Source organism: Jaculus jaculus, chromosome 5 (genome assembly GCF_020740685.1).
Source record: "Jaculus jaculus isolate mJacJac1 chromosome 5, mJacJac1.mat.Y.cur, whole genome shotgun sequence".
In the NCBI taxonomy this organism is placed as follows: domain Eukaryota; kingdom Metazoa; phylum Chordata; class Mammalia; order Rodentia; family Dipodidae; genus Jaculus; species Jaculus jaculus.
Genome location: NC_059106.1, coordinates 84732267 through 84745043, shown reverse-complemented (window position 1 = coordinate 84745043; position 12777 = coordinate 84732267). Strand labels below are relative to the sequence as shown.

Genomic DNA, 12777 nt, shown 5'->3' with positions numbered 1-12777 from the left:
TTGGAAAATTAATATTTAACAATTTGTCATCACATTACTGGAGCAACTGACAGTTATGAGCATTTATGATATGTCAGGTACATGACTTTTACACAGCTACCACATAAGCTAGATACAGTCAGGGCCACCTTGATGACCCTGTTGTGACCAACACAGGTACACGGAGGACCCCACACATGGTTTAATGCTCTGTGGGGGTCATGTGGAAATTCTAAATAATTGTATCTGCATTTGTTTTGTATGTGAAGTCTGAAGGAACAATGGAGGGCTGGGGAGATGACTCAGCAGTCAAAGGCACTTGCTGGAAAAGCCTGCCAGCCCAGGGTTTGATTCCCCAGCATCCATGCAAAACCCAGTGCAAAAAGTGATTCCTAATTCTCATGTACATTTGCAGTAGGAAGAGACCCTGGTGTGCATACACACACACACACACACACACACACAAACACACAATGTGCGTGTGTCACATATGTGCAAATAAATGAATTTTTTTAGAAAGATAAGAAGGGCTGGAGAGATGCCTGTGAAGCTTAAGGACCCCAGTTCTAGACTCGATTCCCCAGGACCCACTTAGCCAGATACACAAGGGGTCATAAGCTTCTGGAGTTCATTTGCAATGGCTAGAGGTTCTGGTGTGCCCATTCTCTCTCTCTATCTCCCTCTTTCTCTCTCTGTCTGTCTCTCAAATAAATAAATAAATAATTTTTAAAGAAAGAAAGGAACATATACTGAGTATTTGAAGCCTTGGCTCACATGTGGTCCTGTCTCTCATTACCTCCCCTCACCATGGGTTCTTAGATGCCTGCCTGTTCCCTGTTTCCCAACGACTCCCCACCTTCCTGATTCTATGGACCCTACCTACAGACACAGTCAAAAAAGAGAAAGTTTGGGGCTGGAGAGATGGCTTAGCAGTTAAGCGCTTGCCTGTGAAGCCTAAGGACCCCGGTTCGAGGCTCGGTTCCCCAGGTCCCACGTTAGCCAGATGCATAAGGGGGCGCACGTGTCTGGAGTTCATTTGCAGAGGCTGGAAGCCCTGGCGCGCCCATTCTCTCTCTCTCCCTCTATCTGTCTTTCTCTCTGTCTGTCGCTCTCAAATAAATAAATAAATAAAATTTTTAAAAAAAGAGAAAGTTTGTGTAGCTAGTCATGGGACATGTCTTTGCAGCCCTGTGACAATTGTCACTTAACTTTGTATCACAAGGCCCAAAGGAACACAGCATTAAATAGGGAATAATAACTTGACAGCCTGTCAAAAAGAAGGAGGAGGAGGAGGAGGAGGAGGAAGAGTAGGAGGAGGAGGAGGGGAGGAGGGGGAGGAAGAAATCACAAAAGATCTGAGAAAAGCTTTGTTTCTTGCTTTTTGGACTGAGTGCTTAAATGAAAACGCTTTGGTGCCCACAACTTTGGTAGCCAGCCTGAGGACTGTTGCTGCCACCTCTTGACAAAAGCAGACACTGAAGCTCAGAGAGGCTCAATTTTTTGGTCCCAGATCCACAGCTGCCAAGTGACAGCATTCAGTAATCAGATCTCAGAGACAGGATTCCAAGATCTTGAAGATCTTCAGCCCAGACATCAGAAGACTGCATCCAACTTCTAACCATGACCTTGGGGAAAGCTGCCCTTTCCATCTCATTTTTCCCAAATGTAAGCACACAGATTTCAAAATGTGGCTTTATCATTGACAGGCTATGATTTTGAGCATGAGAAAATCGTCTTTGCTTTCTCCTACACAAGGAAATTGCCAGGAGCATTTGACAAATGACAATCACCTAACCTGCATGACACATCATGACATATAAAGAAAGCATTTTCATGCCACTCCCTCCCCTAGACAATGCTGAGCAGGAGGCTAACACAGGAATAGTGAAACATCAGAATTATAGTGACCTTCCCCCCTCCACTACACACACACACACACACACACACACACACACACACACACACTGCTTTTCAGACAGTTTTTTAAAGGTTGACAGGAACCCACAGGCACAGGGTCATAATATCAACATCTCCAAGGAAGAAGCAAGCCACCACATTGAGCAATCCCAATGGAAGAGGGCAACATAGTCCCCTCAGGACAGAGACCCTAGCTCTGAAGGGGTTGCCTTGACCCTTGACCTTGAGGATCTAGTCTCTGAGAAAGGAGACCAGAGCAGTAATAAAGAGTTCCTGAAAGGAAAAGAACTGCTAGGTATGAGGTGTTTAAAGGGCGACTCAGCATTCTGGAGGATTTTGCCCAACACAGGAGGGGTACAGTCTCCAAAGCATAGGCAGACAGAAGAACAAACAGGCAGAGGGACCAGCGGCAGACACAACAGAAGCACCAGCCCCTTAGGTCTCCATCAGCAGCATCTGGCTGACCAGATGCCATTGCAGACAATTGGCTCTACCCCATTGCTAGAGGACCCTCAGTCCCAGGTTCCCTGGTAAGAATGTTGCATCTGCAACACAGAAGGGCCACTGACCCTAGCCAGGCATCTCTCTTGCCTACGGTTTCCGGTGACCATAGAATGTATTTATAAAATGGTTCCTGAAATCAGTACCCTCACCTGTCAATTCTCAGTCCTTCAGGGAAGTTCCAGTGAACTGTCCAATAAAAATATTTGTGATGGAGGAATGTACTAGTCTGTGCTTTCCCATAACCATGTGCCACATATGGCTACTGAGGAAGGGGCTAGTGATGCTGAGAGAAAAATTTAACATCTTATTTTATTTTAATGAAGCTAACATATACATTTAACTTGATACGTATATGTTTAGTGGACACTGTATTTAGGCAAAGCCACTCTAGAAATAGAAATAGACAAATAAAAATGGAATGACGGGGCTAGAGAGATGGCTTAGTGGTTAAGCACTTGCCTGTGAAGCTTAAGGACCCCACTTCAAGACTCCATTACCCAGGACCCATTTTAGCCAGATGCACAAGAGGGTGCATGCGTCTGGAGTTTGTTTGCAGTGGCTGGAAGCCCTGGCATACCCATTCTCACTCTCTTTCTCCCTGCCTCTTTCTCTCTCTGTCTGTCGCTCTCAAATAAATAAATAAGAATAAACAAAAAGTAGTATTTTTTTAAAAAATGAAATGACTGCATCATGATTTGGGACTTCAAAAGCATTACCACAATCATGGTCCCCCTGTCTGTCCTGGGAGGTAGAATTTTTTATTCAATTTACAGCAAGCCAGAAATGTCAAACAGCTTCCATACTGACAGAGCTAGGATTACAGACATTATTTTATGTCAGCTCTCATGATTCCAAAGCTCTGCCTATACCTTTAGCAACAGTGTCCACTTATGCAACCAGCATATATCTATTGAGTCATTGTAACTAGGTACACACCTCTGGAATAAACACTTAAAGAAATACCAGACACACGCCCAGGCTTTGGGTGGCAATCTCCAGATTAAGGCAATGTAATTGCCATAGTAAAATGTTTAAAAATTACCTTGACCTTCTTCTAGGCAACTCAAAGCCCTTTTTTATAAATACCATTTACATATCATGCCTCCCCAGGTTATATTTCAGGCCCCAATCTCTACCCAGAACTCCCAATGGATATACCAAGCACCTACTGGAATTCAAATTAGATATCAAGTTGGCTTCCCTGGGCCTCCCCAAGCCTTCCCCTCCTCAGTAAATGTCAAGGCTCTTCCCACTGTTTTATCCCAATCTGTGGGAATCATACATGTCTTATTTTTTTTCACACCTTTCATTCCATCCATTATCAAATGTTGTTATCTTTATTTTCAAAAGCATCCAGAATGCTAGTCATTCCTACTGCTGCCAAATTTGTCTGTCATTGATTATGTTTTGAAGGAGAATAGCCTGGTCCAAGAAAGAAGAGCTGAGATGAAATGTTAAGAGCTAAAGCTTATTATTAGGAGAGTTGGAAGCACTATGCCAAGATGGCATAGTGGAGTCCAAAACCAGAGAGGGGAGTCTCCAAATCCAAAGAATAAAGGAAGCTTCTCGCTTTTTAAAAAAATAGATTTCGAGAAGTGGAAAGTTCTACTCCACATGACTCAGCCTACATGCTAGGTGCCAAAGAGGCATTGGATAGGCACAAAGCCATTACCCAGATGGCTTTGTGTTTCCCTGGAAACAGGGGGCTGTTTTGCTGCTCCTGAAGGCAAGGGTAAGGGGTTAGAGTGAGGCAAGAAAGCACATAGATAAGACAGTAAAGTTATAATTCAAGATCGCCTCAGCTCAGACAACTGGGGGCTAGGCTTGTCTACCTGGCCTGGGTCTGAGGCAGCAGGGGAACTCTTAAAGTGACCACATCTGTTCTAACAATCATCATCATCTCTAGCTGGAGTGGAGCAAAGTGGTTTCCTATGGCCCTCACTCTTCCTGATCCTTTTATCCACCAAGTAGCCACAGTGATCATTTAAAAAAACTGGAAAGTCAGAATTTGTTCTTCACAGCTTAAAGCCCTAATGGCTTCCAAAGTCCTTATATAAGGCTTATAAGGTCTGTCCCTAGATGTCTCTCTGACTTCATTTATTTTTGCCACCATCCTGGTCATACAGCTCATTCCCTGGTTTTCTCAGGACCTCTGAGCAAAGGTCCCTTTATTAAACAAAGAGACACTCCCATCACCTTATCATGTTTGTTTTCCTCAGAACCTTCATCACCTTATGACATTGAATGTATGTGGGTTTGTCACTCCTCCCCCCCTCACTAGGACTAAATGGGCAGATAAAATACAGGAAGCACAACTAAATTTTAATTTCAAATAAACAATGAATCTTTTTTTTTTCCCCCAACATGAGGATGCCTTAGGTGTTGGTTAGGCTCTTGCTTAAAAAAAAAAAAAAAAAAAAAAAAGCTATTTATCTGAAACCCAAATTTTACCAGTGTCCTGTATTTTATTTGCTAAAGCTGGCAATTATATACAGGAGAGCAAAACTGTGGTTATTTTTGTTGACTGCTTTATCCTCAGTGGTAGCACAGCCTTGAAACATCAATGAATGAAGTGTTCAGCCTGGTCTTTAGTCAAAAAGCCTGTAAGAGGGGTGAACTCTCTAGGCTGATGATGAACTTTTCCAGCGGGTCGACCCCCAGGGGCTTTGCCTGTCCCAGCTCTTGATAGTCTGCAAACAAAACTGCCGGGCTCAGGTGAGCTGCCAGTCTCCGTGCTCTCCTGGCGGGGGTGGGGGGACGAGGGGAAGCGGGGAGAACTCCCTAAGTCACAGGTTGGACCCAACTCTCGGCTGAGGCACTGCCCCTTTAACGCCCCGCCTCCCGACACCCCTCGCGCCCTCCTGAGTGACGTCACCGAACAGACTACCAATAGGAACGTGGCTTACTAGCCGACGGTGCCGGCGGCCGCTGCCAAAGGGAAGTGAGCTGGGGCCGGAGCGATGGCCGGGGTTTGGAGCCCGCGGCGGTCGCCGCCGCCGGCAGCGCTCGGGAGACAGCCGCGGCCGGAGCCGCAGCGGGGGCCGGAGTCGCGGCGGGACTGGGAGCGGTGCGTGTGAGTGGCGGGCGTCTCCCGCGCCTCAGACTCAGGGAGCCCACCGCACCGCGCCCCCACCCCCAGGTCCAGCCAGCGCGGCTGGCGTCTCCCCAGGCCGAGGACCGGCTCCTCTCACACTCAGGACCGCGGCCACAGAGCGGTGATCATCCCAAATCCCAGGCAGCTCCCTGGCCCCGGCGTTTCCTCGGCGCCCAGGTCGTGGTGGCGGCGGCCGGGAGCCCTGTCCACCGGGCACTAGCGAGTTCCCGCCGCCTGCCCCGCCACTCCTCGCCTTCCACTCAAGAGCAAGTTTTTCTCTCCCCTGTCGGTTGCAGCCCCAGTCCCCGAGGGCCAAAGTCGCCTCCTGGCCTTGTGTGTCCTTCCCCTGCACCTAGAGCACTCGTAGAAATTAGCTCCTTACTGAGCTGAAAACCTCTCGTCCTTGATTTAGCTTTGGCAGTTAACATTTGCGGGTTCCCACCCCTGTCCACTGACACTCCAAACCCGGGGTCCTAACTATTTGGGTCACCAATTCCTTGGCCGTCTCTATGTAACTTTCCTCATCCATCCTGAGGTCCAGTTGCCTCTGGGCTCCATTCTCTAGCCCCCAACGGAGCTGGTCACTCCCACCGCTGGGTGGGAGTGATCAGGGGGCCTCTGGCCCAGGATTTCTCACCCTGGAAGGCAGTTCCAAAGCAGCAAGAGAATTGGGCGTCGGGTACGAACCTGGCAGCTCAGGAGTGGGTGCACCTGTCACCCCACACAAGAAAATGAAGAAGCGTAAAGAGCTCAATGCTTTGATAGGCTTGGGTGGAGACAGCCGGAGAAAAAAGTCTAAGAAAGGCTCAAGCAGCCATCGCCTGCTTCGCACCGAGCCTCCTGACTCGGACTCAGAGTCCAGCTCAGAGGAAGAAGAGGAGTTCGCTGTAACTGGAAATCGCTCTCGGTTTGTCAAGTGAGTGAAATGGTGGTGAGGGTTAGGATGGGTATAAGCCATCTTTAACTAACAATGAGGTAAATAGATGAGAAGGAGAAGGAATTCTGGTGGAAGAATAAAGGAAGTATACCTTGGAAGGCAAATAGGGAAGAAAAGTGTTGGAGAAGCCAAGTTCCCCAATGAAGAAAAGGTGACAGGTCCCTCTTTTTTTTTTAAATTTATTTATTTGAGAGAGACAGAGGAAGAGGCATATAGAGAGAATGGGTGCACGAGGCCCTTCAGCCACTGCAGATGAACTCCAGACACATGCATCTGGATTACGTGGCTACTGGGGAATTGAACATGGGTCCTTAGGCTTCACGGTCAAGCACCTTAACCACTAAGCCATCTTACCAGCCCACAGGTCCCTCTTTAGGTATAGAAAGACGAGCTAGAATACAGGATGGAAGTGTGTGGATTCAGGAAGTGTGCCAGTAGCTCAAGAAGTAGTAAAAAGGTTAAGGTGGAGAAATACAGAAGGGCCAAGAAGCATTTGGGAGTGGGTCCTTAAAACAAAGAAAAAAGGAATAGTCAGAGACCTCAAGGCCACTAATTATTTTAGGAAGATGCAGTGAGGAACATTTTACATGGTATGAGCCTTCAGAATAGATGAAAAATGAAAGTCTAAAAACAATCATCTTTTTTCCCACACTATTTTTAAATGGAACAACTGTTAAACAAACTTTGAACATAAAGGGTCAGGTTGGAAACCTGTGGGTACCCTTGTATCTTTAGGGACCACACTTTAGAGGATTTTGCTGGTGCTAAGTGAATGGCTTGGTGCTAAGAGATTGGATCTTTGTTGGTACATGTAGAATGTCTGTGTCCTTTTGTCAAAGAAGAGTTTGGTTTCTTTTGAACTTTATTGGAGAAGGTAGTTAAGGGAAATCCTGTGTTTTTGGTAAGGTGGTCATCAGATGAAGTATTAATCTTGAATGTTACCCTGCTGGGTTAGTTTAACCTTGAGGGCTAGGTGAAATTTGGTGCAAAATATAGCTGGTTTATTTTTCCTACCTTCAGAGGCAGTAAGTTAGAGAATATCAGGTGTCCATTTAAACCACAGATCCTATTTCTTTCATTCCATTTGCAGTAAAATTTGGTCAGAAGTTTCAGTAAACTGAAACAAGGTCTCCTGGGGTGAATGAGCATATATTTGAGAGAGAGAGAAAGAGATAAGTAAATTACAATACAGTGATAGAATTACATAGAACCACTTATTTTTACTCTTCTTTTTTTTTTTGTTTTTTGTTTTTTTGTTTGTTTGTTTTTTCGAGGTAGAGTCTCACTGTAGCCCAGGCTGACCTGGAATTCACTCTGTAATCTCAGGGTGGCCTTGAACTCACTGCAATCCTCCTACCTCTGCCTCCCGAGTGCTGGGATTAAAGGTGTGTGCAACCGCACCCAGCTACTCTTCTTTTTTTTAAGCACTACTGAGGATTGAACCTAGAGTCTTATGTGTGGTTGGCAAGCACTGTCTACTACTGAGCAAGCCTCTCTGGTGCTTTTTAGAAACAGGATTTCTCATGTTGCCCAAGCTGGTCTAGAACTTTCAGACCCTCTACCTCAACCTCCCAAATCATTGGGATTACAGGCCAGTGCCACTATGCCTGCTGCCTTGGTTTTTTTTTGTTTTTTGTTTTTTTTTTAATTTTTTTTTTTTTTGGTTTATTTATTTATTTGAGAGCAACAGACAGAGAGAGAGAGAATGGGCATGCCAGGGCCGCCAGCCACTGCAAACGAACTCCAGATGCGTGCGCCCCCTTGTGCATCTGGCTAACGTGGGACCTGGGGAGTTGAGCCCCGAACCAGGGTCCTTAGGCTTCACAGGCAAGCCCTTAACCACTAAGCCATCTCTCCAGCCCCTGCCTTGGTTTTTACGCTTCTCAAACTGAGTTTCCTTCAAAGACCTCCCTCTTGAACTTACAGCAGTGATCTAGAACCCATAGGTACTTCTAGTGTCCTGTAGGAACTCTTTGTTCCTTGTGCATTTGGAAACCTTTTGTACAATAGTTTTAAATTTTTTTATATATTTTATTTTTATTGATTTATTTATCTGACAGAGAAAAAGGGAGGGAGGGAGGGAGAGAGAGAGACTGGGCGCAACAGGGTCTCCAGCCACTGCAAATGAACTCCAGAGGCGTGCGCCCCTTGTGCATCTGTAACATGGGTACTGGGGAATTGAACCTAGGTCCTTTGGCTTTCAGACAAATGCCTTAACCACTAAGCCATCCCTCCAGCCCCCAATGGAGGAGTTTTCATAGGTGAAATCATTCAAGCATCTTTAGCCTGCTAATATTTGGCCAAAGTGTATTACTCTATCTCCCCTGGTAAATCTACAGGTTATTTGTCAGAGAAGTTAATTACATGGCAATACATGTATACTGTTTCTAATAAAGCTGCTCTCATAACCACTTTCGTACTCATGGTTGAATTTGTCCTTATGACAGGGGAGACTACACACGATGCTGCAAGATCTGTTATCCTCTCTGTGCTTTTGTCATCCTCGCAGCCTGTGTTGTGGCCTGTGTTGGCCTGGTGTGGATGCAAGTTGCTCTTAAGGAGGATCTGGATGCCCTCAAGGAAAAATTTAGAACCAGTAAGTCATCACCCTTTTCAGGGGTTAATCTTAAACTCTTTCAGGTTTTAGGACTAATTGACCCATGCAGAATTAGTTTTGCCACTCTGGTAAAGCAATTATGCATTTTGGTTAGCATTTTTGTACACTTTATCAACGGACAGCTTAATGCTATAGTACTTGTTTTTAAACCCATAAACAGAATCAGTGCTATGTGCCACCAGGACAAGTAGCATTTGAAATAATGGCATTGTAACCAACTGAGAAAGTGCCAAGGAGAACTGCAGTCTAGGAGCCTAGAGCCTTGGTTTACCTCCACCTCTGGCCTGCACTTCTCTAATTACAGAATGACTCTTATAACACCAAGCTGTTTGCTTCTACCTCACAGGGCCAGTTGATTAAAAAATGTGAAAGCATTTGTCAAATGACTCCCTCTTAAGAAACACCATGTAGGAACATAGGAATGGACAATAATAACAGGAACAGCCACCATTTATGGAATGTCTTCTGTGTGCCAAGTCACAAATAAGTCATTCCCCAACTCTGAGATGAGTATTATTTTTGGCCATGTGTATATCTGTGCATGTATGCTGGTAGAATGAGTATTATTTTTTGCTCTTAAAAAAATACAGAAGCTTAGGAGAATTATATGCATTGGTTACTGTTTAAATGTAGCAGAGCTTAGACTTTTATACCTGGTTCTCTTGCCCTCTTGCTGTCCAAGTCCGTGTTTATATCCACTATTACTGTACTGTGTCACTGTTCCCAGTGCCTGTGGAAGCCTACACACATTTCTCCAAGTGCCCACAGATTTCTTTGATTTCAACTTTAGTCAGCAGTCTGAGAGTTTGTAGGTGGAGGAACTGGTTTGTATTGAATTGTATGTTTTATCAGTGTTCATACATTTAGGAAGAACTAACAGATTTATTTGATTTCCTTAGCTATGCTTACTTAGGACATTGTCTGTTTTGGGGGGAAAAAAAACTTCAAATACCATTAATGAGTGTTATCACTTTAAAGTTATAGAAAACTTTTTTTTTTTTTTTTTCAGTTTTTCAAGGTCTGGTCTTGCTTGAGCTCAGGCTGACCTGGAATTAACTATGTATTCTCAGGCTGCCCTCAAACTCATAGCAATCCTCCTACCTCTGCCTCCCAAGTGCTGGGATTAAAAGCGTGCACCACCATGCCAGGCTTAGGAAACCTCTTTGAGTCACTGAAGTAACGCCTACCTTGAACACACTACAACCAGTAGAGATATTTGTCTCATGAATGAGTTTTGAGGTCTAAGGGACTTTTCAAGGTACAAAGTATTATACATTCTTAATTGTAAAGGTCTGTTTTCTGATTCTACTGCCTCCCCTCTTCAGCAATTTCCTACCTGTGTGCACCACCACAACTGGCAAAAGTTCTATTTTTCATACCCAAACTTCTTTTTACTGTCATGTTTGCTTCAACTATATATACTTTTTTTTTCACTTAATAACACTGACTTTTTTATTTGTTTGTTTGTTTATTTTTTGAGGTGGGGTCTTGCTCTAGCTCAGGCTGACCTGGAATTAATCCCAGCCTGGCCTCAAACTCACTGACAGCTGTCCTCCTACCTCAGCCTCCCAAGTGCTGTGATTAAAGATGTACTCCACCACACCTGACTTGAAACTTTGATTCTAAATTTCAAGGGTAAATTTTCTAAGCTAAGGAATCAGTTTCAACTTAATCACAAATACCCTAACTTTAATAGCATTAGCACACCAAGAAACTGACCACAGACCATCTCAAGGTCATAAAGAATTCTGGCTCCAGAACTGGATAGTTCTTATTTTTCATTTTAAGCCTAGGAGATCACACATCCTACCTTTTCTTACCCAGCTTCTGTTGACTATCTGTGTTCATTCAAGCTTTGAACCTGACCTAGGGACAGCTAAATCTCAGTGTGTTAATGGTGTCTTTAATGATGTTCCTTGGGAGGGAAAAGTTGAACTGCTCACTCTGGTTTTGACATTCTCATTCAGAAAATAGGATTAAGTAAGCAATAATTCTTTGCCAGAACCATCCCAATCTATATAGTTATCAAAGTGCAGTACAAGAAAGAGGAAGATTCAGACCTGGTAGGTGCTTTTTTTTATTATGATTTTAATGCTTGTTTTTGCAATATTGCAAGGTGTTTCTAAGGCCTGTATTTTATTTATATGTAAATAGTAATCATAACCTGAAAATATGTTCCCAGATAGTGTTTACTATAAATAACCACTGAGCGCACTTGTCTGTCCTATTAGCTCTCCATAACTACTTGGGCTTCCTAAGCTTGTGCCACAGCTCAGTTTTACCCTCTACGGAGTCCTTTCTCTAGCTGCTCTATGCATGTTCTTATAGGGATGCCCAGATAATGTATATCTTAAATGAGTTTTCAGGGATTTCTGTGGGGGGGACAAGTAGAGTGTGTAATAGGCCTGACAGTCAATCAGTAAATATTAACTGAACCCCTTTTTTTTGTTTGTTTGTTTGTTTTGTTTTGTTTTGTTTTGTTTTGTTTTTTCAAGGTAGGGTCTTGCTCTAGCCTAGGCTAACCTGGAATTCACTATATAGTCTCAGCTGGCCCTGAACTCAGCAATCCTTCTACCTCAGCCTCCCAAGTGCTAGGATTAAAAAAGCATGCGCCACCATGCCTGGCTTACTGAGCACTTTTATTACCAATCCCTAGAAATAGTATATTCAAGAGATGCCACAAATTATACCATCCACTGTGGGACCAGCTATCTTCCACTGGGGAGCATTCCCCTAGCGCCCAGACTCCATTTGTTAGCCAGCTGAGCAGAGCAGGTTTGGAACTGTGAATCCAGTTGTTATGCTGGCTTTGATTTGCCACTATAGAAATAACATCACCTGTAATATCCAAAAGCAGGACTTCCTGAAAGAGGGATGGGCCATAAGCTGAACTTCTAAGAGCTGTTTGCTCATGAGATTTTGTGGAAACAAATTATATTGACTAAGTGGGGTCACTTTTGTTAAACATCTTGCTTTGAATTGTGCTTCTACTTTACAGAGATTTCAATGCATTATCTTATTTCTCAACAAACTGGTAGAACTCACCAACTCAAATAAGACCACCTGCTTATTTTATTTTAATACCTTTTTGAGAAATTCAGAGCCTGTTCTTTATTTCAATAAGTTTTCTGAGGAACTTGTGAGAAAGGAAGATTCATTGCTATATACCTGAAAGAGAAAGCAAAGCAGGGGCTCAGTGGTTAAAGGTGCTTGTTTGCAAAGCCTGATGGCCCACATTCAATTTCCAAGGACCCACATAAAGCCAGATGCACAAAATGGTGCATGTGTCTACAATTTGTTTGCAGTGGCAGGAGGCCCTTGTGCACCCATTCTCCTTCTTGTGCCTGTCTCTCCCAAATAAATCAATACTTAAAGAAAGCAAAGCATAAAGACTTGCATATTTATTTGCAGCCCAGGGAACATTTGATCCTTAAGTTAAAAGTACTGGCTGGCCTGAAAACTTTTAACTCAGTCTTCTTTCTCCAGAATCACGTATTTCAAAGGGCCTCCACAATTACTCTAAAGAAAATTCTGTTCCAAGCTTTTCCTCACTGTCAACAATGGAATAAAGGAAAATAATTTGGAAGAGAAGGAATGTATTAGTATGTCATACATCTCCATCTGGCCACATAGGGAAAGTAGTGGCTTGAGGGATTTAGGACAGAATTGTAAAATGATTTTGTGTGAATGAGGGCATAAAAAGGTGTGTCTGTGACATTTCAGGTATAC

At 43.9% G+C, this 12777-nt stretch overlaps 1 protein-coding gene across 1 annotated transcript in view; it reads left to right on the top strand.

Moving 5' to 3' along the window:
• Positions 1-5465: 5465 nt before the first annotated feature.
• Positions 5466-12777, top strand: part of Efcab14 (EF-hand calcium binding domain 14) — a 56319-nt gene continuing 49007 nt past the window's right edge. The window contains exons 1-2 of the mRNA XM_045149511.1: positions 5466-6410; positions 8879-9027. Of these exons, the coding sequence (XP_045005446.1) occupies positions 6226-6410; positions 8879-9027 (334 nt within the window). The 5' untranslated portion in view covers positions 5466-6225. The remainder of the gene's footprint in view (positions 6411-8878; positions 9028-12777) is intronic.